General features: G+C 36.1%; 1 protein-coding gene across 1 annotated transcript in view; it reads left to right on the forward strand.

The window, feature by feature from the left end:
• Positions 1 to 27,701, forward strand: part of NPAS3 (neuronal PAS domain protein 3) — a gene marked incomplete at its 5' end in the record, with an annotated part of 542,187 nt that overhangs the window by 104,145 nt on the left and 410,341 nt on the right. The window contains 2 exons of the mRNA XM_009319455.1: positions 1,773 to 2,017; positions 2,130 to 2,180. Of these exons, the coding sequence (XP_009317730.1) occupies positions 1,773 to 2,017; positions 2,130 to 2,180 (296 nt within the window). The remainder of the gene's footprint in view (positions 1 to 1,772; positions 2,018 to 2,129; positions 2,181 to 27,701) is intronic.

Here is a 27,701-nt window from a genome sequence, read left to right on the forward strand (position 1 = left end):
TTGTTAAGCATTCTCAGGGAAGTGTGATGGAGAGATTTCATTTGTGTTTTAAGGGCCCAGCTGATCTGCCCTTTCAAGTCTGAGGTGGCAGAGACAGCCACGAAAATGCAGGTGGTTAAGAATATTAAAATAAGAGAACCTCTGTAGTTTAAATTATTTCCAAATTAGAAAGATAGGTAAATAGAAGTCTCGGAATCATGGTATTAGACCTGCATGCCTAGATTCTACTGATCTACTTCATGTGCCAGAATGCTTTTGTAGATCTGGCCATTATGATTCTTTGGTTGATAAAATCCAGGGTTTCAGGAAGGGTTGTGGAAGCTTGAGAGAAGTGTTTGCTGTTCCATTATACACTGGTTGAATTCTAGCTCTGTTGTAAACCAATGACTAGTTAATGGGCTTGTGGCTGTAACTTCATCAAATTAATAAGTAAACATATGAAGCAAAGGAAAGATAGAGTCTTTGTGAGGGACAAGAACAGTTCTGTTCTACTCACCTTACACAGTGATTGGCAGACACCAACCCCAGCATTGGCACCAACCTCTATCCACCAAGGCAGAAGTATGGTCAAGTTTATCATATCCTGAGTTGAACACTCTGCTCTGTCTCAAAAAAAAAAAAAAAAAAAAAAAAAAAAAAAAAAAAGTTCAAAACCTCTCATTAAAAAGAAAAAAGAGGCAGTATCTGTTCTTTGTATTATCTACATATTGACTCCTAATCTTTTGGGAAGCGTACTGTACATTTCTTTGTCTGCCCCAAACCATGCAACAAAAAAAGTTAATTCCTTTTCCCTTGCAAAGCTGTATTATCATATATTGAAACTGAGTTTCCTTTGAGTTTCAGGGAAAGATCGGGAGAAGACCGACCCCAGCAGTTACCCGCCATCATCACAATGTGCATTCAGCAGTTATACACCAATAAAACAAATAGCTCAGGAGTAAAATCTGAGTTAGCTTTAGGCATTGCACAGGGGTGGTAGCAAGTGATACACTGATGCAACAGGAGTAAATGAATGTCTTTGTGTTTCCACCTGCTCCGTGTAAAGCAGAAGGTCCTTTCTGACCAAAAAGTTGTCAGTCTGACACGTATGTGGTAGTGAATTACAATCAGGAATATGAAGCACATTACTGTATTAACTGCTTGCTCGCCCCTCTGACAAAGGTTGCTGTTCCCACAGCAAGGACAGCTGAACAACTCTCATAAAGAGCAGCTTCATGAAATCCAGGAAGGTTTATGTTATTACGCCAGACTTAAACTTCTGCGGCTCAGAAGCTACTGTACAGCCCGTTTGGTCATCTTGGCCGCACTGCAACCCCTGTCAGAGGTAGCACACTTCAGTCATCTGCTTTTAACCTCCTTTTCCCAATAGTCAGCATTTGGCACAAACTTAGACAAAATTGGGTTACAATGGATGAGGAGAAGCAATGGCATCCATGCGGATAAATCCCACATGTACATAGCATTCTTGGGAATCCTTTCTTTCGACTGGCAGCAGAGGAAGGAAGGGCAGGCTAAGAAGAAAGCGGCTGAAATGAGTTAGGAGTAGTTACTTAATGTTTTGGCTACCACGGAAACTCAAATATTATCATTAGTTTTAATCATTCAAAGACTGGAGTACCATTAAATATAGCCTGAAGTCTGTACATCCATACACAGCAGCATTTTGAAAATCTGGAAATTTGTATAGAAGGCCAGCAGTGAAAAAGCAAATTGGTTAAATGTGACAGAGCACTAATATTGATGAATGTCCTACTTTGTTTATTTTCTTTCAGTTTACAAGCTTTGAGGAAGGAAAAGTCCCGAGATGCTGCTCGCTCTCGCCGGGGAAAGGAGAATTTTGAATTCTATGAGTTGGCAAAGTTGTTGCCGCTGCCTGCAGCCATTACCAGCCAGCTTGACAAGGCATCCATCATCCGACTTACAATTAGCTATCTGAAAATGAGGGACTTTGCTAATCAAGGCGATCCTCCATGGAACTTGAGAATGGAAGGACCTCCACCTAATACATCAGTAAAAGGTATGGAGTAAATATGTTGTATAGTATCAAATATGGCAGCCTTTAGAAACCTCTAAATTGAAATTTTTACCATCATCCTTTCTTCTTTCCCTGCATATCAAATCCTTTAAAGGGATACAAATGTGGAAATCTGAGGTCTGCATGAGAAAGACACCATGTGAAGGTGAAATAAACCTCTTATTTTATTTATTTTTTATTTAACAACAAACCTGTTCATATACCTATTACAGTTAAGTCTTCTGGGTGATGTAGATTAAATTGTTTGAAGTTATTTAGCAATGATTGTGTTGCTTTGTTCTAGTATTTTGTGTAAGGATGCGTTTGAGAGGAGGATGGCATTATTCCTTGATTTGAGGACTCAATTTCTTAATTTGATGGCTAAACCTTAAAGGCAGAAGCATGTATTCCTGAAGTTTAAGAGCATCACATCCAAATTTTTAAATCTTCAGATTAGAGACTAGGATTTTATTTATCATCTTATAACGTGTATAGAAATTACTTCGACTTCTGAGCCAGTAGGCGTCTATCAACATTTCCGCCAAAATAGACTGTTTTCAATATTGAACACCCTCTTTTCATGCTCAAGTAAGCATCTGGGCAGCAAAATCAACATTTTAGACATGAGTTGCTACAAAAGTCAGGTAATAGAGGAATCAGACAGTTATTTTAGAGGCTGTGTGCATGTTGGTCCTAAATAGTGTTTCCAATGGCTTGTGTAAACTGGACATTTTTTTGTAATTTTTTTTTTTCACTCATGCTAGTTATGTGATCTTGCTGTCTGTTAAGTATTTTGAATTAGGGAGCAAGTTGCATTAACAGAACTCAAAGTTACCAAAACCTGGGAATTGTAGTTGTCCTAGCTTTGACAGCACAGAAAACTACCCTGTTTTATTTCAGCTACTGATCTTACATTTTGGAGGAAACATATTTTGGAAAGAGGCATATGAGATTCGAGCACTGCAGTTTTTTTCCACACATTATGAAACTTAAACTCTTGATCTACTCTAAAGTAGATAGACTGTATATAGCATGAGGCAAAAGAAAAAGCCACCTTTAAGGGTGGGGGGAGGAGCGGGGAATAGAATCTTATTTATCAGCCCACAGCTGCCTATGAAGGGTTACTGGTATTGATGGTGCAAAGGGCTTTTACCTGCTCTTCCATTTAAAGGAAGTACTATTAGTTAAGGAAAGCTGCAATTTTCAATGGATGGAGATAGACTTGGAGGGCAAAACCCAAAGGACTTTCAGGCTGATGATTTAGTAGCTGGACATATTTGCGTCATTTCATATATTTCATTTATATTATCTGCCACATCATATATAATTTTCATGGAGAAAAAAAAAGGTAATAATTACATCATCCAGAGCATGAGTATAACATGATTCATCAGGCTTCTGATATAATATGCAAATGTTCCCCATTTTTTCAGGATGAGGGTTTATTCTCAGGCAATTAAACAGTGTTGCAAGGCGGATGTAAAGTGGACTCTGCTGTACAATCCATGAGCTGTCTGTTAAAATAAATAATTCCTCCCAAAATTCCTGTAGCTAACAGACATACAGTGCTTCTACAAGCTGTCCGGTATCACGGAAAGGCTGATCTCTGCAGATCTCTGTGTATGTTTTCAGAGTATCTGGGATCTGTTTTTCATTATCTTCTTGTAGAATAAGAATATATATCTGAATACTGAAGCTTCTTTTTTGTGTAAAGATTCTAATGATGAAAAGAATTTTAAGGGAGAATGAAGCCTTATTCTTAGACAACAGCATAAATAGTCTGGCCTAGATTAACACATTTCTCCCTATAAAAAAGCTAGGTAAACATTTAATGTTTTTTCACCCTATCTGATATAATAATCCTGCTCCTCCACCCGTCTGGTGATATGGTTCCCATTCCTCTAGGCATAAGGGGTGGGGGAGGACTAGGGAAGGATTTCTGCTTTTTTTTTCCTGTTTGAGTACTTAGCTTTATACTAACTAGGATTGTATTATTTATGTGTCAGTATATTGAAATAATGAAACAGTGTTTTCATTGTATAAGAATTCCCCATAAGCAGGTTTAACTGTATAGTACAGGTATATTTTATTACTTCACCAGTTCTCCTTCCACAGAAACCTGTTAACACATTCTGATCAAACATTCATGAAATTACATCAAAAGAAATTCATTTTCATTTATTAAGGTGGCTTTTTGCTGCCCTTGAAGAAGTTTATATGGATAAACAAGCTCACATAAATAGCTTGCAGCTTCATGTGAAGTATGGATGATAATCCTACAATAAAACACTAGACATTATATTTTGTGCATGCCCAAGCAATCTTCTAACTAGACTTAAAGGTATTTGGAAAATTGTATGAGAGGTACTTGCATTGCATAGGCAACTGCTTGCCCTCCCCGCACCCCCCCCAATGTGATGGTCTGCTTTTGTTAATAATTACATTTCAAAGCTTAGTTTTAAATTTGTCCCCCAGTACTGTACAGCAGTTTAATTATTTTAATTTAGTATTTCAGGAAGGTCCTTTACTCTGCCCTGTATTTATCACAGCTTTTCTTAAAAGTCTATAAAGGCTGATGAGTTTGTTTTTTTATGCCTGTTGTGTAGCGATCACTACAAGTTGCGCTTGCAAATGAACACTCAAGTAACTTCATATAATATTTTCAGAGTCAATTACTTCATGGAAATATCTTGAGCAATTGGAAAGTAACAGATAGTTTTCTCCATTATTTTAGAAATATCTGTATTGTTATAATACAGATCAAATTTACAATGAACTTTATACATTATTCAAGAAATGACCAGGCATTCTCAGCAGTGTTTCAGCTAAATAACTGATGATTGTAACCTTTAAAGAAATCTCATTGTGGTGACTATTGGTAAATCATTTCTCCATTCATAGTAATCTTTATTTAGAGGCTATCTAGAAGCCATTATATCTTTTATTAATCTTAAAAGCAATAGCCAATGATTTGACATTTGCTAAAAATGGATAAATTTTCCATCTTCTAATATAGCAGACTTCAGTCAATTTTTTTTGGTACATTGTCTAAGGATTTCTGTACGTAGGAAGTATTAGTCCTTATAAACAAATACATACACAACGTGCAGAAGATGAGTTTAAAAATTACAGTTCTTAAAGACCAGGACATGATTCTCATATGGCAGAAAATAATCAAAAAGTTATTTAGAATCAATAGGAATAAAATTGTTATTCTTTGCATGCTACTTACAATATGTTATGAATAACAGTATGATTCCCCTCTGTTTTCAACCCTCCAAAAGTCTGTTTGACTCCCAGTATTTAAGGGATGTGTTCTGAGAAGAACAGTAAATGAGCTGCTAATGAATTTTTTGCACTCAAAGGTGAGTTTTCTGGAAGTTCTGATGTGGGAATGGAAGTATTTTCATAGTATATACTGTGTGTTCAGCCAGTAAGTGGTGCTTTACATGGCATGGCACTTGAAGTCCTCTAGTGCGTTCTGATTGCCTGACCCATACCAGGCCCTGTAGTCCTTTTCCAACATCAAATTCTCCTGAGCACCTTCATATTTTGGAATATCATTGTCCTCAAATGATTTGATTCCAAATTTCATTATAGTTTTAGCACAAACTGTTGAAAGTGTTCAAAGATCATGCAGCTTTTTATGTTCTTTTCCACTATGTCGTAGGTTCTTTCACCAAGCCATATTTTCTTCCTTTTTTTCAAATGAAGAGAGGAAGGGAGAGGAGCGGTGTGAGGCACCATGATGTTCTCTGGTGTGCTGAATGTGTTTGACTAATGTAAAGTCATGCCATGTATTTCCTTTTTGGGCAGTCTTTGGGACACTGGTACTGACTTGGGACCACTGTCACTATAAAAAGAAGGCTCATGAGTGTTCAAGACAAAGAGAGTTCCAAGCATTTGCCATTTCTGTTTCTTTTGAAGCAGCAATTAAACCCAGTAGTCTGTGCCTAATTTTGCAAACCCTTGTCCTGGAAATTTGCCATGATGACATCAAAATAGTTATTAGATTTTCATTCTTTCTTAGTTGAAGTGAGGTGTTCATTTCTGCCTTTGGAGATACAAGTGTTTGTGCAAGGCCATGAGTATAATTTCCTGCAGAATGACATGACATATGGAAACTAGAGTATGTAAGACAACTTTGGGCATGTTTTTTCTTTGAATGAAAAGAAGCAATTGTGGGATTATCCAATCTCAAGTTACAAGTGGGTTTATCATGAGCTTTTTTTTTTTTTTTAAGCCAAATCTTTACATTTTACGTTACATAAGTAAAATAATCTCACTTATCTTCTGCCGTATAAGAAGACGTGAATGAGAGATTCTAGCTGAGGAGTGAAAAGGACTTCAGTAAATAGTACTGACCGACTGGTAGGTTGCATGAAGAATGTCACTTTTAGTTTAGCCATCTCTACTTTTAGTGTTACGTGTTCTGAAATTAGGTAGTTTTACACATCTGTGGTCTGGAATTAATATATGTGAGTATGAAAAGAAATCAGATGCTGTCAAAAGTGTTTGCAGTGGACTGAAATTTTTCTTGTCCGAATTTTTCTTGTCCAATGTAACTAAATATGACTCTGACATGTTGCTTGCAATAAAGCATTCAATGTTACTTCAATTCTGCATTGGTAATAAAAGAAGTAAAAAATCTTTTGATAATCACAAGAAGAAAAATCATGCTTTAAAACAAAATTACACCTGTTTCCTTCAAACTAGCATGTTTTTCAAAGGATCCATTCTCAATATAAACAAAGTATGTAAGTATAGGTTGAAAATGAACTTGATGTCTTATCATACTATGGAACTTGGCGTTGAGGAAATAAGTCCAGCGCTTTGAATTCTCTGGGAAGGAAAATAAGCAATAACGATAATTGGAAAGTAGGGTAATTGTTATCCCAAATGTCAAGTGGGATTACTTTCATTAATTTAAATACCTTTTTCTAATAATTTTTATGCTGGATACGTATGCATTTTTAAGAGATAAATAAATGGTTCTCTTCTGAATGATCTCATTGTGGAAACTCCTTTAAATAACGTTACCTGTTGTTAGCCTTTTATATTTTAAACTGAGTGTTGACTTCTGAGCAGGAGATGCAACATAGTACAAGCCTTTCCCTGCCAAACCACACAAGCCTTCCACTAAGACTAGCCTTCTCTTCTGAACCACCACATAATTCTGTTTCAGGGAAACCATCTATAGGGGCAAAGAAATAAGAATTACTTTATTCCTCAGTGTTTGTGGCCTAAGACATTGTTTTTCACTGTTAGACATGAAAAGATCAATCCAATGAAAACAGCATAATGCAGATGAATTGGTGGTATTGTTTGTTATGAAAAGGGTCTCCAAATCTGGCCATCCCGCTTTGTGTCGAGCTTCTGCTCTTGTGCTGGAGAATTCTTGATAGCCCTGTAATCTATTTCTCTCTATCTCGCAGGCATTTTTCTTATTCTTATAAGAATCTGATTCCTGTTTATGTGTAGGCCACTATAAAGTGCTCTTACTGTGTACCAGTATCAAACACTGATTATAATGTCTCCCCGTTGTAAACCTGTTTATGGGGCCATAGGGGCAGTGCAGCTGTAGGAGTAGGTTGCTTAGTCATTGACCTGTTACATAGGTTAAAGAAAAAAAAAAATTAGGTGTTGTTTGAATGTCAGAAACAAGTGCTGGAAATTTCAGATAGTCAGTGGTAAAACATTAATGTTCTTTGTGAGAATTATTGATGGTTTTCTAGTATGAAAGATATGGCACCCAAAATGAGGTAGCTCTGTTTGAATCTCATTGTGATAGATAAGATGAATAGAATACTGGACTCGGAGTTGGTGGTTGCCTAGTGACAAGTGATCATGACCTGATTGCTTTCAGTCTCTGCAGATGGATGAGGGTGCCAACCAATATAGTCAGTGCTTTTGAGGGACTAATTGCCTAATGGGGAAACTTATATGTGAAATTGATTGTGAGGAAAAATTTTGATGGAAAAATTAGAATAGAAGTTGACTAGAACTCTTAAAGAAAAATTAACGAAATGATGGTTTCCTATGCACCTGAAAATTGTAAAACTGTATCCTTTTTTCAGAATGAAAGTGAAATCAATAATTTTAAAAAATATGTATGTGTACTCATGTAAAACTTTGGGAATAAAAGGGAAACACATAGCAATTAAGATAAACTGGAATGTCTGAGGTGCAGAAAGTTGACAAAGACAAGCAGAGACACTAAGGAAAAAGCTAGCAGGATTAGAAAAATGAAAGAAAAATTAGTTTTATGTGTATTAGAAATGGGAAGAGTTCTGGCAATGGCATAGGCTCATTAGCAGTAAGGCATAGTAAAACTTCTACTGATGCAGCAAAGGCAGGAGAGCTTGATACAGGTTTCTTTAAGTGCTTGCCTGTACAGAATCCATTCTACAGGTCTTTATAGTTCAGGTTACTGTTAACAGCAGTGTTCATGGAACATACGCAATCATAGTTGTCATCCACACAAAAACTTGGGGAGGAGAATTCTGCTGTTAGTGTTCATATCATATTTTCTTGAACAAAACGGGATTATTATAGCTTGTTGTGAGTTTTGTTGTCTTGTTCGTTCCTCCTTTTTTCTCCCTCCCTGCAAAAGCATTCTGCTGCTGGAATCCAAATGCTGGAGTCCCAGGTGTGAGGCTCCATGAACTGCCTGCTCTGTGTTTGAGTCATACCCACACATGATGAATGCTACCTCTATCTTTTCTGCTGGGCAAACAAGAAATCTTTCTTTTGTGTCTGAATCAAACTTTAAAAGTACTTGAAAAACAAAAGGGTATAATTCTTAGGTGTGCCAAAAAAAGCAGATCTTCCCAACAGAGCAGGGAAACCCCCGACATCTCAGTAATATCCACTGGCATTGCCTCGCTGTGGTTGCCACAGTTCCGTGTTGCTTCTTTGATAGGTTACCTGCCACGGTATAGGCAAGGGACTCTGAAACTCTTGGGCATCATTATCCTGAATCCCAGCTTGCAGTGTTTCTCAGATATTCCAGAACTGTTGAATAAATTGTCTTTTATGTGTTCTTCAGACAAGGAATCAGGTTACCTCTGATACAATTTTCAGCGTCATCCATTCTTTGCAGTGCTGGTGGTGTGAAGTTTGCAGTACTGAGCTGTCTTAGCACTGGATGTCCCAGCCTCAAAGCAGTTGTAGGCAAAATATTGGGAAAATTCCTCCACTAAAGGGAAAAGTAAGATTGTATATTTTTTCAACAAACATGGATAAATGGAAAGTAATTCTTATAAAACAAATCCCGCTTAATTCTCTGAAATTGCAAGTCCAATTAACTAGGAATAGACATTGTGTACTGAAGTATTTGTTAGGCATTTGACTTACTAGTGCATAAGAATTACGGTTTTAAAATACTGGAAGAACATTATATTGGCAGCACCACACTAAACTCATTAACTGTATAACTCATTGATCTTGGAAAGCAGATCGAAGTGAAAGGTACTATTAAGAAAGGAGTTTCTGTGGTTTTCTGCAGAAACCACTCTAGGCATGATCATCAATGAACTGGGAGTAAACATGGCATAAGTGCTGATTTAAAATTTGCATATTACAGTCATGTTTGGATCATAGACAATGATTTGTGCAGCTTAGTAAATCAAACCTCCTAAAATTTATTTATTTCAGTATAATGAAATGGAAAAAGTTGTTGTTATTATTATTATATTCATTTTTACCTTTGTTGTCCTAAACTCCAGGCTACTGGTTGTTGCTTTGTAGTTAATTTTGTTTACAAGACTTCGAAAGGTTTTGGTTTTCTTGTGATGTAGAACAGGAACAATGGGAAAAACATTTCAAGTTCAGCTGTCCTTTTTTTGCATGAACAAAAGCATAAAAAGAACCTACCTGATCCTTCCAGTTCTTCTAGCAGAAATGATAGAATGATTTAGTTTCTCATGGTGCTTTATTTGTATCATAAAAAGTTCTATCCATCACTTCTGTGGAGACACAAAACATTTACTGCTGGTAACAAATTAATACTCTTTCTAAAATGTTGTCAATCAGATGTCAGTCCCTGGAAGAGTTGTTTATTGCTAGAACTCCACCTTACAACTTAACAATTAAATAGGAAAACAACCAAACAGTACATGTTTTTAAGAGCAAGGAAATAGAACAGGTGACTTCAATGTCTTTTCTCTCACTCCCAGCCACTACTGTATTTCCGTTCTATTATACTGCAATTCATCTTCCTTTGTCTCTTCTTGTGCTGTTACACTGACTTGGTAATTTTTGCATTTTCATTATGTTCTTTTAATACAGTTTATTTTTCTTAGCCATTCTTTTTTTTTTTTTATGAGTCCTTAGCTGGAACACTGAATATGCATAATGTCTTCCTCTTGTACTCAGCTTCCGCTGTTCACTCTCTCCTTTTTGTATTCCTGTGTTTTTCTCTCCGTGTTTGCATTCTCAATGCAGTCTTGGTAATGAAAACAATATAGTGAAGAATATTAATATTTAAAAGAAACCCCAAAAAGTTTTAAACTTTTGACTTCATTCTTTCTTCCTTCAATGTGCATGTCTTTCTGTGCACAATAATCCTCACTGTGTCATTCAAAATTCACTCCTGAGTTGAGAACATACCTTTCTCATTCCAGCTAGAAGATGGTGGGCGTTCTCATTATAATTCATGGCTGAGAGCATTGACAGTATTGGCTGAGTGGGTTTTGGCAAGAGCATGGGCTTCAGGCTTGGAGAGGTAAATATGTCAGGAGGAAAATAGTATTGACAGTTGCATTGGCTCCAACCTTGGCGATGATGGTAAAATAAGTCAGGGAAAACTTTCAAATTAAAACCAAGTTAATTTCTCATCATTATATAATGATATGGATTGTCATCCAGTAGAAACTGCTATGTAAAAGTCAATGCCACAACAGTCCACTTTTCCAAAACCTTTAATAAAATGTTTCCATATGATTTTTACATTCATGTTTTATGTTGCATGGGTTAGCTCCAGGTGGTCTTTTTTAGAAGCATGAATATCTTAAATTATATGTTCCATCTACATAACTTTTTCAAATAACGCACATGATGGGGTTAGCCAATTACAGATGTGCAATAAATCCGGTGTGCCAAAAGCACTTATTCTGCTTTTTTCTTTTAGTAATCAGAAACAGACAAAAAGTAATCACTGCTGTAGTTTTTGATATGTAAAATGAAAAAAGGCTGTTGCTATCTGTAGATTACAATATCTGATAGAACTTCTGTTTGTCTTTTTATTTGTCCTTTTCTGAGCAGAATAAAAGTGTCTTTGCTATGAAGAGTGTTTTGGACAGAGCCTCAGTAAAGCTTGATATTGCAAATGAAAGTGGTTGAGGAATTGGATTTTGTGGTTGGATTTAACAGTTTCAGTATAGCCATCATACCTTAGTCTCCTCAGCTGAGCAGAGAATGTAAGGACATACTTAAAGTCCTGATAAATTCAGTAGAGCTTAGCCTTTGTTTCTTCTATTAATGTAGCTTATTGGTTTTCTGGATCATCTGAACTTCTACAGTATATCTCCCGTTGAATGACTGCTTCTTTTAGACCTTGTTGAGTCTGTTGCAGGGATAATAAATACATCTGTATGAAGAGCTGAAGAAATAGATTAACCAACTGATAATGAATGTAGCAGAGACCTTAAAAAACCAACCAAACAAAAACCAGATGGGGAGCCATGTCCTTATTAGTACGTAGACATGAGGGAGTAAAGCAGTGTAAATGAATAGCCTTTTATAATATTTGTTTTACCAAGAGTTACATCACTCTATATTACAAGTCAAATGTTATGACTCAAAGAAAATATTTTGTCTGAAGTGAAAGAAAACACACAAACATTATTTTTAAATGAAAAGACTAAATCTATGTTTCCCAACTCATATGTTTGCAGTTATGTATTTATTAGTATTTTGCAAAGTGACCGTCTAAATATTTGGAGTAAATAATAGTCAGAGCCCTGGAAGTGAAGTTTGAAGTACATGGATTTAATAATAATTCTTATTTTTGTGTAATAGTTATATTGGATATCTGTGGTCAATGGAGTGAGATTTAGATACTGAAGGTAGACCCAGCAATTTTAAAAACCAAAGTGCGGTGATTTTATATCTGTATAATATGCAAGCATAACCACAGTCTGACCAAAGTTTGACCACAATATCAACGCAGCTTAATTTCTGCAACTGTTCTCTTTGAAGCCAGAGGAAGGAAATGGAGTTTCCACCAAATCCCTATGCTCTTGTGGTCTCCCATTTCAATCAGGGATATAAAGTAGAATACAATGAATCCATAGTAAAGACTTTCCCAGGACATTAGAGAGATCAGTAAAAACTGTTTTCATTAGCTGCCTGTAATTAAAGAACACCCTTCATAGAGAGCTTACAATTTAGAGAACATGTAAGCCTCTACATCTATTCGAGATTGCAAGCAAAATAAGAATCTCTACACCGTAGGGAACTTAGGTTGTTTTAAAATATCAAGCTCCCTTAAAAAACATCTTTTCTGGTTTTTGCTAGCTTTTAAGCCAAGAGGAATATTTTTATTTTTAAAACCTTTGAAATTAGTCATACTGTGATTTCTGTTCCTAAGGAAGAAAAGGCAAATCCCCAATAAACTACTTAACTCCAGTTGTGCCACAGTCCTCCTCATAAATGGAGCTGTTTGAAAATGCCTACCTTAATTTCAGTGCTTGAGCACGTCACTCCCTATAATTCTTACTCACAGAGTTAGCCGAGTGCATCTGCACAGGCATGTGTGTGTGTTGTCACTTTGCGTTCTACTTGTATCATATAAAAATTGTTTTTGCTTTGCTTTGCATGGGGTGGTACCACATGCAAGTACAAAATTCCATGACTTATTTCATCATCTGGAAAGTCATTAAATGCATATTCATAATCATAAAAGGAAGAGGGACAAATATTTTTGTTCACATTTTTATACATATAGACAATTCCCAAACATTACCTATAGCAAGCAGAATAATGTTTTCAACATTACCTCACTTCGGATTTTATAGAAAACCACAATTGTGTAAAGAGTTAGGAAAAATCAGGAGCTGGTTTTTTGTTTGCTTATTTAAGTACATATGACATTTCTACAACTATCAGAGCAACTCTACATTTATATATCCCCTTTCAAATTTGAATTGCTGTGTATGCCAGCTGTTTCTCATCCTCTTGATGAAGCAGAACAGTGCTGATAATGCTAATAGAGAAATTGAGGCATATACAGATTTAGGGCTAGCTTTTCAAAAGAGCGCAGCACCCCAACTGGGGCCAGATTTCAAAAGATCTCTGATCCTATTCAGCAACAAAATAAATAGCCAGATTTTCAAAAGATTTCAGCACTTTGGTAATCTGATCATAAGAAGCAGCTGCTGAGCACATTTGCAAAGCCAGCCAAGAGTGACTTGTTCAATATCACGAGAAGTGTGTGATAGAGCGGGGAATAGAGCCCTCTTCCCATGTCCCAGGACTGAGTCCAGTTCTTAAGCAATAACACTATCTTCATGTCTTTTGCAAGAATACTGTATTTAATGAGCTTTTCATTAGGAAATTTAACCCATGTCTGTGAGGAGATAGTTTTCAGAATAACATTAAGGTTTACACTCAGGGTAGATAATGAAGCAATCAAATAGGAGGAATATTGCTAATCCATTTTATATTGAATCTCTGTGTTATATTGTCTTAATTAGGTATATCTTATAAAAAGAAAAAGCCCCTTCAGTATTTTTTTAAAGATTTCGTAGTCCATTGCCAATCTGTTAAGTGTCACAAGAAAAAAATTAGAGTAACTAGGTATTCTAAAAAAAACTACAGAAGCCTGTAGCAATTATTGTATGGCGAGTCCAGGTGTGATTTTCTGTGGGCTTCCACCCTCATACCACATTCTGAGGGCATAGTGTTTATTTTTGTTTACATTTTAAATGTTTCTTTCTGTCCCTTTCTAGAGATGAAGAAATGGGGTGTTTGGTTTTCTTTTTCTGAAGATAAACATTTTGGTTGTTTATTTAATACTTTAGCACACCATTTTCTCTTTACCCTTATATGTCAGGCTGTTCCTGCTTATTTTGTGCACAAACACTGGTACTTACTCTTCTTGTCCTGCTCTCTGTAGTTTCTGTCTCTGTGGTCTTTTTTTTCTCTGCTATTCTTTTGCTCCAACATCCTATCCTGAAGACTTAAAGGGCAACTTTTCTTTCACAAGTATTACTAAGGAACTGAGGGGGAAATTAACAGCTCACCTAACCTCATCATACATTTTGCTTTTGTAACTGGTTTCTTCAACAGCCTCATGGAGGCTGTTGATTCTCCAACAACCTCATTAAATATAAAGGAACTGTATTCTTCATACAGACAGCTATGTTGAGAGGCCATTTGGCAGCCTTGAGACTACAAGCTCCAGTGTTTTACAAGGTCTACATATTGACTCACCCATCGCTACCTTGGAGTCAGCCCCACAGATGTTCCTTGGGTAGAAGCATCAGGCAAAGCCAGTGCTCAAACAGCTTTCCAGTGTGTGCTTACTGGCAGCTTTGATGTAATTTGGTCTCCAGCAGTGATGATGCCAGACAGTGAACATGGCATGGGATGATCTTTGAGGATGCCCATATCTATCCTGAAAGGGTTCTTATTTTACCTGCCAAACAGGAAGATGAATTTTGGAGACTGCCTCCTTTCAGTCTGAACTGAACTGCACACAAAGGATAGATATGATGGTCATGAGATGATTGGTCCTTGAAGTGTAGAGCACTTGTAGAACTGTTTTGTTGATGTACAATGTTGAACAGCTGTGATAAACATCCAGTCTGCCTTCTTGCAGACCCCAGACAGAGAACCTCATCCAGTATTTTCTACATCTGTTTGAGATACAGGTTTATCTCTTTAGAAAGTATCGAATGTTGATGTAAAGCATTTAAATGATAAAGAATCAACTACATCCCTGGGCAGATTGTTCCAACAGTTAATTACTGTCACTGTGAAAAAAGTGTGCCTCATTTGTAGTCTTATTTCAGCTTCAGCTTCCAAACACTGGATCTTGTTATGCCTTTTTCACTAGATTAATGAGCTGCCTACTGTCAGAAATCTCTTCCACATGTAGGTATTGTGATCCTCTTAACCTTCTTTTCAGTAACTAAATAAATTGAGCTTTCTTAGTTTTTCACTATAGGGAATGACTTTCAGAAGTCTAATCACTCTTGTAGTTCTTACTTGAGTCCTATCCAATTTTCTAACATATTTTCAGTATGGAGGAAACCACAGCTGAACACAGTATTTCAGTAACAGTGTCATAAAAGCCTAAAGTAAAAATTGGAGTATCTATTCCAGTGTGATATTCTCTGGTTTATCCCAGTGACATATATTCGATATGCATTTTGGTGTAATATGAATGGCTATTTTTTTCCCTTTGGGAATTAACGTGGATTTCTCTGTCATTGTGGTGGTTCTGGATTTCTTTTGTTGATAAGGATTGAACAATGTCAAGAGGTAAATTCTCAGGAATAATTGTGGTTGCTGAAGGTTACCCTTGGTTTGTATTTTGTTTCAATGGCTAAGTATTTCAGTAGGAATAGGCTGTGGTAGAGAGAACTGAACTTAGAGAGCAGGCACCACAAGGTGAAATTGGGAAGTAACCTTTTGGGGGAAGTGGCTTTCACAGTTAGGATATTGAATGGGCCAGGATAGGTACAAATGCAATGTTAGCTTACCTATAGAATTTGGAACATCCCTGGAAACAAACATCTGTCCAGGGTTGTCTGAAGAGTTCCTTATGCCACCTTCCAGTCCGATCGATACCTGTCTTATTCAGACAACTTGCATTGGCATGTTGGGTATCATTTCATATCTGGACAAGAGAAACCAGAGCACAGCCAAACTAAGTGAGCTCAGGAGATCCTTCCTAAGCATGCACAAAAGGTTACCTTTCACTCAGACCTGCCTCAAATTCGCCTCTACACACACACATGCACACAATCACAATCCTAGTACTGTGGTGCACAGAAGTTAGGGCTCTGCAAGGAAAAGGAACTCACTTCCTAAGACAGCATATTAACTGGAGCCAGAATTTGTATGGAAATAGGAAGAAAATAGCTCCTGAATCCAGACTTCCCTTGGTTCAAAATTAGAGTTAAGTGGACTCAGACTATCTGCATGATTTGAGTTCAGCTGTCTCTGCTATTTCCAAGTAATGGAAAGACATAAGCCTTCAAGAAAACGTGGCTTCTTCAGAGTCAGATAGTTTCTTCACAAGTGTGAATGAAGCTGCAGATTTTGCTGGTGACTTCCTTCAGTTTGTGTTCTCAACAGTAAATTCTGTATGTAACAGACAAAGGTTTCAGGCTCTCAGCCATTTACCACTGTGAATTGCTTTGGGAGAAAGATACTTTACTCTTTAATCCCATACAAAAGCTGTCTCCTCAGACTTCTAGGTAAATTCCTTTAACTTTGCAAAAATGCAGTTACATTCAGTTAACTTCCTAGCCCAGACAGCAATCTTTGGTCAGCTCAGGGGAAACCGTGTTTCAGTCCTCACTTCAGAGGCTTGGGATTTTGTCTGTCCTCAAAAATTTCGGGCAATTACTTCAATTCTGTGCTACATTAAAGGAAGTGATATCAGAACTTTAGGTCTTGCTTCTCTTGTTTGGAAGCGAGTAAGAAAAGAAAATCCTTAACTCTGAAATGGTATCACTCACCACTGCCCTGCCTGGCAGCAGGCTGCCAGGAGATCAGGTGTACTCTTACAGGCAGACTGAAGAGAGACTTGACTCTATCTCTGTTACTTTCTTCCCTCATCTCACATTACCCAAATGACAATTTTTCAATTTACCGTACCCATATTCGCCCTGATTTCTTCCCCAAAACTATTTACTAGGCTTGTGTTACTCAGAACACTAGCCAGCATTTAAGAATACTTTGGCCTTTTTGCACACACTGTTGGTTATGAGTTATCCAAAGATACATTGGATATTTATCCAAGGATAAATTGGATAACTGCATTCAGTTGCACGACTTCTCTACAGAACTTTTAAAGCACTCTTTTTAGAGGGAAACCTAAATAGTAATACATAATATTTCAGAGGAAAGTAAGTCAGGTTACAGATTATTTCTGCTATTAATGGAGTTCTTTGTGTATAAATATAAATGTATTTTAGTAAGTTACTATAGGGTAATGAGAAAGTTGAAATCATCTGAATCCATCTGTAGTATATTTTATGTTTCTAACAATTTCATTTTAATGCCTCCGTTTAGTTTCATACTGATCATTTATACTGACAAAAATAAAGAAAAGAAAACAAGGAACCTGTCATCAGTCATTCATTTAATCAAGTAGCAAAAGTAGATAAATAAACATACTGAGTTAATTATTCTTCTGTATGTAATGATTGACAATAATGTTAATTTATTCCCTTTTTTAACCTTTGACTGTCAGTATAGTTGGGATTAATAGGCACTGACAAAATGAGAAGAAATAAATTTCTGATAGCCACTGAATGTTGCTAGCATAGGAGTGTTTTCCCCTGAAACTTCTCCCTGAAGATGTATCAGATCTGTGTCATGTGTTATTTTTCACACTTTTTTGTGCCATGTTTCATGCCATTTTGGTGATTGCTATTCGTTTGCAGACATATGGCCAGGAATATTTTATGAATGAAGAGGTTTCTGGAATATACAATATTACTTCTTCACATTTATATGAAAATTGTAATTTAAAGATCTCAAAATACTTTGTACATGTTATTGCAGAGTGTATTCAAAAGCTAGCAAAAAAGCCAGTGCTACAGCTGATAACTTATGTTATCTGCTCCATCCATCAGGCAGCATTTCTTCCATAGTGAATCCTCTGTTCCCACTTCGCAATGTTTTACTGGGTCCATCTGAAGTGAAGAGGGGATTTTCAGGTCCTTTGACTTACACGTGCAGAATTCCCAGCGCAGCTCTCGCTGCTAGGAGTGCAGGAAGGTGCAGCCCCTCTCCTGGCTTTTCACCACCAAATTGTGCCCCATGTGCCAAACAGGCACCTAAATAGATTCCAGTTAATCAGTTACTCCAGCTTCTAAAATATCTTTCTGTAATGATATTCCTGTAGATTAGTAATAGTTGTCCTGAACAATATGTGAAGAGGACATTTTGAAGCTTTTTTTGAAATACTGTGTAGCATGTCATTCAAATAAGTGGAAGGCATGGTGTATGACATGCTTTTCATCTAGCTTGAATGGTGCATTAGTGCACAAAATACTTCAGTTCTTCTGTTAGAAATAATCTGGTTTTATTCAGGTGTGTTTCCTGCAGTATTTCAAAAAAAGTGTTGTTAGTATTTCAGAGATGAAAAAGCTTTTCATGCGGATCTGTGTGTTTTAGTAACTGAGCCCAAAACTTCTGAGGCACAAATGCATAAATTTGGATGTCACAGATTTTGTGTTTGGATTTCTGTTTTGGTTTGAGGGTTTTTTTGTTTTTGTTTTGAGTGATCTAGTTGCATATAGCCAGATAATCCCCCAGCTGGCTATATGTTTTCAGAGGTTCAAAAACGGAAATTATTTCTTCTACTAAAAAATTATGCACAATATGGTTCCTTTGTATTTCTTTTTAAGGAAAGAAGGGGGATAGAGATGGTAATGATATTTGTCCGTACGCGGGTTTTCATATACTAAGGAAAAAAACCCAACACCCTCCCCCCAAAACACTCCAAAACCAACAGAAAAACTCAAAAAAACCCCTTTGTCACTTTGAAGAGTTCTGCCATCGTAAAAGAAGAAACACAAAAAGATTCAGAAAAGCCAAAAGCCAGTTGTTGGCGTGGTGTGTAGACATCAGTCCTTCAAAAGTGTACTTCATGCTTTTGTTCGAGATTTCCTGACAGACCTGTGTCCCGAGGGACAGACACCCTTGCCGTTTTGTGGCCTTAAGAGAGACTGTGGTTCTGCTGGACTACAGCAGGTCAAGCCGAGGCAGGAGCTGGGCAGGCTGCGGTGGGGTGTGCAGCCCCCGATGAGCTTTGCGTTGTGTCGATGGCACAGCCTTGCTGGTAACCCTGTGTGAGTGGAGTCTACCACCTTCCTGTAGAAGGAATAAGGTTGAGAGGCCCACAAAAGCAATTTATAGACCTTATTAGTGAGGGTGGGGGTGGAGTAGACTGTAACTGTTAATCTGTAAGGAGCAATAGGTAAGAACAGTTAGTAAGGGCTGGAGGAGTAATAAGTAACAACTACTGCGATTGCCCGAGTCTTGACTCTGAGGATCTTCTCATCCCATACTCTGTAGATGACTGTAGGCAAAGCTTTGTTTTTGTTTTTCAGGCTTTGTTTAAGGGTCTAAATTTTTACTCTTTGGGAAAACAATGAATTTTCTGACTCAGATCATATTGAATGCTATATATTAACTAAAAAATATTCTAAACTAAGATTTTTTTCAATAAAAAGAGTAGCAAAAAATGTTTAGAATTATTTTCCTCTCCTCGTTGGTTCACTGAGACAAAAATGTAAGACTCTGTAGCTGTGTCACAAAACATAAAATAGAGGACACGATGCAAAAATCCTTGAAAGCAATCTGCCTAAATTTTTCCTCTGCAGCAGGATATCTCCTCTACCCCTTCACTGGGCTGTGCACAATCTTGCCCTTTGTGTATGACATCTTTATGTTTATTAGCAGCTGTTTTCTCCTAGCTAAGCTTGACAAAAGATAGGGAAGAAGATTAAAAGGACTATATTATTCTACTTTCTGGTAGGAAGGAGGGAATTGCAAATATGAATCGTCCCCTTGCTGATGTCCTGTTCTGAGACCGGCCCTCTCCGGTCTCACTGCTGCTGAGGGAAGATGGTTCCCCCTAAGAGCACAGCTCTGCTGTAGCAGGTCAGCATCCATGGTAGCTGACTGACATGGTAGCAGAACCTTCCGTGGGAATTTTCTTCTCATCATGATTATTTTTTAAACCAGACATGGTCTAGAAAATAAAGCACTTCTTGCTCACTGAAGAAATTATGCTTAGTTTAAGAAGAGAATGTAGATTTTTCATTCTTATTTGACTACTACATTTCTAGCCTTTAAAAACCTCATGATTAAAATCATATTTCGAATTATAATTTTTTTTTAAAATATAAATTTTGAAAAATGGCATTTGTAAAAGAGTAATGTAAGAATTCTAGCCAATGTCTAATTTGGTGGAGTGTAATATCTTTAAGACAAATTGTTGGGTTTAAATGAATATGTCATACCAAAACGCATTCGTATTTTTAGGATTCAGAAAATTAACTGGTCAAGGATGTAGAATATTTGCAATATCATGTCTAAATGTATTGACACTATATCGATAGGTAATTCTAGGTTAGATGACTTTGTAGTTAGTTGCCAGACTACAAATTCTTGTAACAATAATGATCAAATTTTAATATCAGCAAATCTGAATTCAACTGTTTTTCAGCTCAGTACCTGAATATTTCTTTAAACAAAAAATATTTTTTTTTCTGTGTTTGGAACAGATATTGGTATCAATAATAGACTGAAATGTTATTTAATGGAAATTCTTTTATTTCCAGTTTAGATTTTCCAGACTTTCCTGTCTTATATAGCATTTACTAAGTATTTGAATTATACTTTTCTTTGTATTTTACTGGGCAGCTTATGTACTCAAAGCATCACCTAAGTACCAATAACACATTCTTGACTGAATAATGATGTATGTTGAATGATACTTTTTTTGTCTTATAAATGGATGGCAATTTACACAGCTGTGGATGTGGGATGTTTCAATCCCAGACCATGTTGTAAGAAAAATTGAATGACAGTGAGCAAAACAGCAGTAATTATAAAACTAATTACTAAATGCTGATGATGCCCATAGGCTTTGCATAACTAAAATTAGAAAAGGAAATTGCTTTCGGCTTCAGAGAGGCAACATGCTAGTTATTTCACTGTTTCAGTCAAAATGGAACATGGTGTATAAAGTTCAATCAGGAAAAAACCCACATTAGTTTATGCACATAATTTTTTATACAGAAATGTTAAAAAATTCATCCTTTTTATCTTTGAATGCAAACATATCTGTAACGTAAATCGAGAAAAGTGACATGAAACTACTTGTTGATCATCTTTCTATATAGCTTTACAAGGCCTAATTTACCATTGAGTTACTTTAGCTTTGCTGTTTATCAAAAAACCTACATGAATATAAAAAGGGAAGTATTTCCTATCGCCTAGGTTCATATGAAATAAATGTTTGGGATAAAAACCAGGAGACTGGATTTCAAAATTCCCTCAGCTGAGTTCCAGCTCCTCATACACGTATCCTGGGCAGTTATGGGAACCGTATTAATTTGTGTTTTCCCAGGGATAGAACTGCTAGAATGAATCTTAATGACTACTTTGAATATAATATATTTTTATAATTTATGTTCATGCCTATATTACATATACATTAATGCATACCTGTGTTTAATTAGATACACACACACACACAAAATACTTAAATGGAGCTTACATATATTAATAGACAAATTTAACGTGCTTTGTATAGAAGTGCAATATGTATTTCAGTGTGGGGTTTTTTTTAATACTGCATTTATACTTCTTCCTGCATAAAATGAGAATCTCTTATGCATTCTTAGCACATTTCTTTAAAAATTTAGTTTTAAAAAAAGGATTAAAACATTGATCAGCTCATGAGCTAAAGAAGTATTAGTGACGTGAAGACAAAGCGGCGACAATTCAGGAAGCACACCAGGATTACTGCTTGCAAGACACAGCTTAACATTTAGAATCTATGCTGTTGATTCATACAAAATTACATGGACAGTATGGGATTTATCCTCTGAATTCAGGGTGCGGTTTTGGGGGGGGTTTTTATCCCCGGTTTTTCTTTCACTTTTTTTAGCTGAGCTGGGAAATACTGATGTTTGTCCTGTGTGAGTAACTGATAGATAGCACCTTCTCAAAGGCTTTGAAAGGAACGCTCATTGCATTCTCATCCGTCAGTGTATGTCAAATGAATAAAAACCACCAAGTTTGGATATGTGTTTTTAACTTCCAAGTAGTTGAAAGACGTCTAGATTTTACAGCTGTTGATAATGGAATCTAAAAATGAAAAATACAAATTCTGTAATCTGAACTATTGTTAGGATTGTATATATTATTAAATTTTCTGGGGTTTGGTAAGTACACTGTAAGCCTTAGGAACATCTTTACCTAAACATTCATAGGGAAGCATATCTTAAATGGATTAGAGTCATAAAGTACATTTCAATATATATAAGCATTACAGTACGACTTTTTTTTTTAATGTGGGCCACTGAGTTATTTTTCATTTTGTATGTCCCAGTAAATTTGTACTAAGGCAGAATTTGTACTACCCAAAATAGAGGTGCCACATATTAACAGAGAGAATAAAAAGAGAGTGTGTGTTTGCCATAGCTGATTTTGTAGAATCAAACTCTGCAACCCTCACTTTGATAAAGTCCCCCCATTTAAAGGCAAATTTCTGCTCAGTTGTCAGGAGCAGATTGTAACTATTCTCATGCACTGTTTATATGTATAACATATACAGTTCCAATCCAGGTTTATAAAAAAGACTCAAAATGGTCTTGAAGACATAAAGAATTAAAACTTATCTCCATTCTTATGGATTTTGGCATTAACAGCAGTAGTATTATTTCTAAGTTTCAGTTCTGATTTCATTAAAATCATTAAGTGATGCTAGTGAATGGGATTGTCTTAAAGATGCACTCAAAAAAGCAAATAAGAAATCCTTCCTATAAGGAGGACACCATTTTCTCAGAGGTTTCTGTCATGTTACACTTTAGCAATCTCTCTCTTTATTGTGTGAAAAGAAACAATTTATTTTCAGTACTTGAAGGATACAGAATGTCTGACTGACTGCCGTCATGGCCTGTTGTTTTTAACATAAACATTACAGCTGTGTTTGCTTTGAAATATTTGGCCATTATCCAGTAAATCTGTGCTGGAACACTAAATTATCACCTTATGCCCTCCTCCATCGTAAGAAAGTGCTTTTGTCAATAAAACATTGCTGCTGTCTTTTCCTACTTTTTATTTCTGCATATTCAAGAACTTTGTTTTGTTTTGGTTTGTTTATCATCATTTAAAAGCTTCTAACTGGTGAATGCCCTGAACAGGTAACCTAACAGGCATACAGAAATACTGATGAAAGTCTGTCCTTAGTAGATTAAATTAAGAAATTTATACTCGGCCCTGTTTGTGGTGAATGTTTCCAAGGTCTTTAAGATTTTAAGAATTTAAACTATCTGGCTATTCCAGCATTTTCTTGACAGATATGAAGAGACTTGTATCTTTGTCATCTTCTTCCTTCCTTACTCTTTCACAGCTATCACATTGTATCATGTGAGCTCTCAGGGTGTATCTACATCGTAAAAACAAAAGGTAATTAAAATTGATGAAAATAGCAAACCTGACATAATCCCAGTTTTCACAAGTGCTAGTAAGTAGGTGAGAGTTACAGTACTGACCCTAAGCTACATCCTGTTACTTTTTTCACAACTATTTCAAATTTATCTCCTTAACTCAGGATAGTCAGTCTTGTGTGCAGCAGAAATCGGGCTAGTATTTAATAATCACGAATCTACCCCATTAATGCTGGTATCTGAAATTCAGCATACAGTACATTGCACAAGGTTGGGTGTTTTTCTTGTGTATGTATGTCAGGATAGAGGAATTACCGTATGTTCTACCTTTCTTCCAGTGTTCTTGAAGGAGGATTTTTCCCCAGATGCTAGCTGTCTTTTTCTAAAGTTGAAGGGTTTTCCTAGTCAGTTTTTCAAAAACCTTTCTACTTCTCTGTGCCGTTTTTTGATTCTTTGAAATATTTTCCAATATCATAAATAACAAATCTCCTCAATTAAAAAAAGATTTAAACATGTGCTTAACTTTAGGCATGTAAGCAGTTCCATTGATTTAAACAAGATTATTCATTTGCTTTGAGTTAGTAATCTATTTAAGAGTCTTGCTGAACTTGAGTCATAACAAAAAGGCAAAGAGTGGGTCTAACATTAGGACAAGAATTACATTCCCCAGCTTATTATCTTTTCAGTCTTTCTTTGTGTTTGTAATCCCTTATCAATTTATCAGTCTGTATGACAGGCTTATATCTTAGACAACTTGTATTCTATTTTTCAAGTTTCTTTTTGTGAAATGCTAGATCTGTTGGTTTCCTCAAGTCTGTTCTCCATTACATTTATTGCATTCTCTACATGGTGTTTTTAAGAACTTACAAGATTGATTTTAACCACACGCATTTAGATTGCAGAATTTGGTTTGAAATCATTGCAAAGACAACCAAAGCCCTTGTGAGTTAAATCTCTGAGATGTTATCATTGTATGATAAATTTAGCTGATTTCTGCCTTTTCTGCGCTATTGGCACAAGGGAGTGCATCAAAGGTGTTTAGCACAAATAAACTATGTAGTTATCTTAGAAAAGAAGCCTCTGTTTTCACCCAACAAGAATGGGTCCACTTTCTCTATGATCAGAGTATTACAAAGCTAGCAAAGAATAATTTATATCAGAGGTTCTGTGATGGAATGAAATGGAGCTCTTTTGAAGTATGATCTCTGAAAGCACAGCATGAAGCTCAAATAAAGTGAAGGACATTCGCTATTACAAGTAATGTCCTTAATAATCTTGTTAGTCTAGTCTCCCTCTGTACGAGACAAATGGAACATTATTGGCTTATGGGCTGTAGTAAATAATTTAGTTTCCAATATTCAGGCTGCTTTGACAGTAAATTAAAATGACATGAAAGGGGCTTGTTGAATAAAGAAAGTATCCAATCAAATTTAATTGGCATGACTAAGGCAGTAGAAATATGTTTTATAATTAAACCATGTTGTCTTGGAGCTTTATAAGCATGTATGAATCAAAATGTCAAAAATTATTCTTTGATACTGTGCATTTAAAACTTTGCATGGTGAATAGTTTTCTTAAACAAGGTTCTAGACACGCATATTGATTCAACATGAAAATAGTTTTAAAGTTTTAAATAAGTCTGGTTTTAGCATTTATCTACTGATCTGAGGATTTTCTGTAAAAGATTAAAATAATTTTGCAGTCCTCTCATACTTAAAAATCTGAATTTTGTACCAGTTTTGTATGATCCAGCCTTTTACTGGGGTATAAACTGTGCAGTTTTTCACCTGTTGTTATAATGTTGGATGGTTGAAATTAGTGCTAATAGGTGAAAGCGTAAAAGAAGGAAACCAACAGGAAGAGGCAAAAAAGGGAAGATAAAATAGGTGGCAAAGTAACAGAGAGTTTTCTTTAACTAAAGCTTTTCTTTAAATGTTTCTTATTTTCGTCAAGCAATTCTAGAGTTCACATGTTAACCAATTGCCAAATATTCATTGTTGAGTTCTTACTTACTCATCTCTCTGCCAGTTTAGTTTCAGAAAATGTATATTGAGCGTGTATTTTCCTTAATTGCATAAAGAGAAAACATCTCCGTGGTTCCAAGAAGGACAGTACCTTTACAAATTTGCACATTTCCAATCATTCTTTTGTTCTTATATACAAAACCCCCTAGTATATAATACTCAGTTATTTGCACATCCTGATGATACTTCTTTCTCTAAAAAGAGAACATACAGCTTGTCTGGCCATTTAAAAAAAAAAAATCATAGAAAAGTTTACCTATGAAAAAGTACTTCTAAATTAACCTTGTCTTTCAGAAATTATGTACAGATGACTTCTCTCCTATGTTAAGAATGTTATTTAAGTTACTACAGTCTACTGATGTACTTGCATAAATGGATGCTAGGATTCTAAAATTGATTAAACTGTAAAATGCAAGAGGAAAAGACATAGATACAGAAGTGGAAATGAATGGCAGAATTCAACTTTTGTTTATAACACTGGGCATGTGACTACATTGGACTCTAAGTGTGACATCCTGCAGTGCCAGATGCTCTGGTTTCCAAGATAACTGTTCAAGCTCATAAGACCTATGTTACATATACTATGAAAAAAAGTTGAAAATCTCTTGTCAGCCTCAGCTAGCCTCATCTTTTGCAGGAAAAAAAGTTTTTCTTTATCTTTGATAGGTGTAGTAACTGGATGTTATGTTGTCCGATATCCCATTCTGTTCATAGATAGGCGGGTGAAAATTTCCAGCTTTTAGATGAATGAACTCCAGGTGAAAGGAGGTAAATAAAGGCTCTAGCTGGTCTTGTTCAACAGCTGGAAGCCTCGTTCTCCCTGAAAGGAGAATTGAGAGCTGAATGGGGGGAAGTCTGCCTTAACTTTCTACTCGTGACAAATCTGCACTTGTCTCCTCGGCATTGTGTTCCTTCATACTTTTATTCTCTCGCATTAGAGCCTTGTAGAAATATTTCGAGAGTTAAGTGCAAAACGTTCTTAAATGCCTTTCAACTTCTTCACTTTAGACTACTTTCTGACTCATCAGCCTGCTGATGATTAAGCAGCATTTTACCAGCCGTGACAGTTTATTCACTGATGTTTTATATCACACCGACCAGATTCAAGTAGATAAGCCCTCCATTGTAGTTGAATCTTAGTCAAACTCCAGCTGGGGAGCTCGCATTGCTCTAGCTATGTCATATTTACATCAGCATAAATATGGAATACCTTCACTGAAAATCATTATTGAATTAAACTGCTGTGAGAGGTTCATGGGCCTTGACTCTTAGCTATCACTGTTATTCTGGATCTCATATCTTTGCTGAGTCTTCCGATAGCCAAAATTCTTCTCAGTTTATCTTCAGCTCAAAGCAGCGCAAAGAATTGCCTCTCAAGAATGGATTCCCATTGTAAATGATTAGCCAGCAAGTAAAATTCAGGCGCAGTGAAACTGATGGCAAAACTCAATGGCAAAATAGTGCCAGCCCTTCCATTGCCAAAGAAAATAGCAAATTATTTTCAACAGGTCAGGATTCCACTGCAGAATTATTAATTTTTTGTAGCTGATATCTCAAGGTTGCCTGGCAAGCCAAACTAAGACACGTTTTTCTGGAATACTTTTTTGTGTGGTGGCTGGTTCTTACAAGAATAAGGTTTGTGAGTGATTCTTGAAAGTGAAGGACATATTTTTGTATTGTGTTGCATCTGCTTTGTGTCAGCATAAATTCCACTGATTTTGCTTTAACTGGCCTTGAAGAAAATATGGTGGAAAATAGTGAAGACTTCAACTTCATGATTGCTGATTACATTTTTTGTTCTATTTACATGATTCATTTTTTCTATAGTTTTTCTAATTTGCTATTTCAGATTCAGAGTTGCTGATTTTTTTCTTTAATCTCCCTTGTTTACTAGACCTAGGCACTCTCCTGTGTCTACCAGAATTTTAATTTTTTTTTTTCCATGTATCTTTTTGTCAAGGAAATTAATTGGTAGAATAAGGGTCAGTTCAGGTAGACTCAATATTTAGACAACATTAGTTTAATCTTACAGTGTTTACAAATTGCACAACTCACAAGAAAAAGAGAAAAAAGAAAAAAAGGGAAATTCTGTTTTGGTTGCTCATTGCCTTTCTTCAAAGTGTATTGTTTTGGTATGTCCCAAACTGTGTTTCTTCTTCTTCTTTGACACTAAGGAAGTGTACTTTTATTTGATTAGAATGCAAACAGCCTGTTTCTAAAAAGAAATAATATATACTTGAAAGATCTTGTGAAAAACAGTGATGTGTTTAGATTTACTTTTTGACATATTAG

The sequence above is a fragment of the Pygoscelis adeliae genome, unplaced genomic scaffold, assembly GCF_000699105.1.
Source record: "Pygoscelis adeliae isolate BGI_AS28 unplaced genomic scaffold, ASM69910v1 Scaffold71, whole genome shotgun sequence".
Lineage (NCBI taxonomy): Eukaryota > Metazoa > Chordata > Aves > Sphenisciformes > Spheniscidae > Pygoscelis > Pygoscelis adeliae.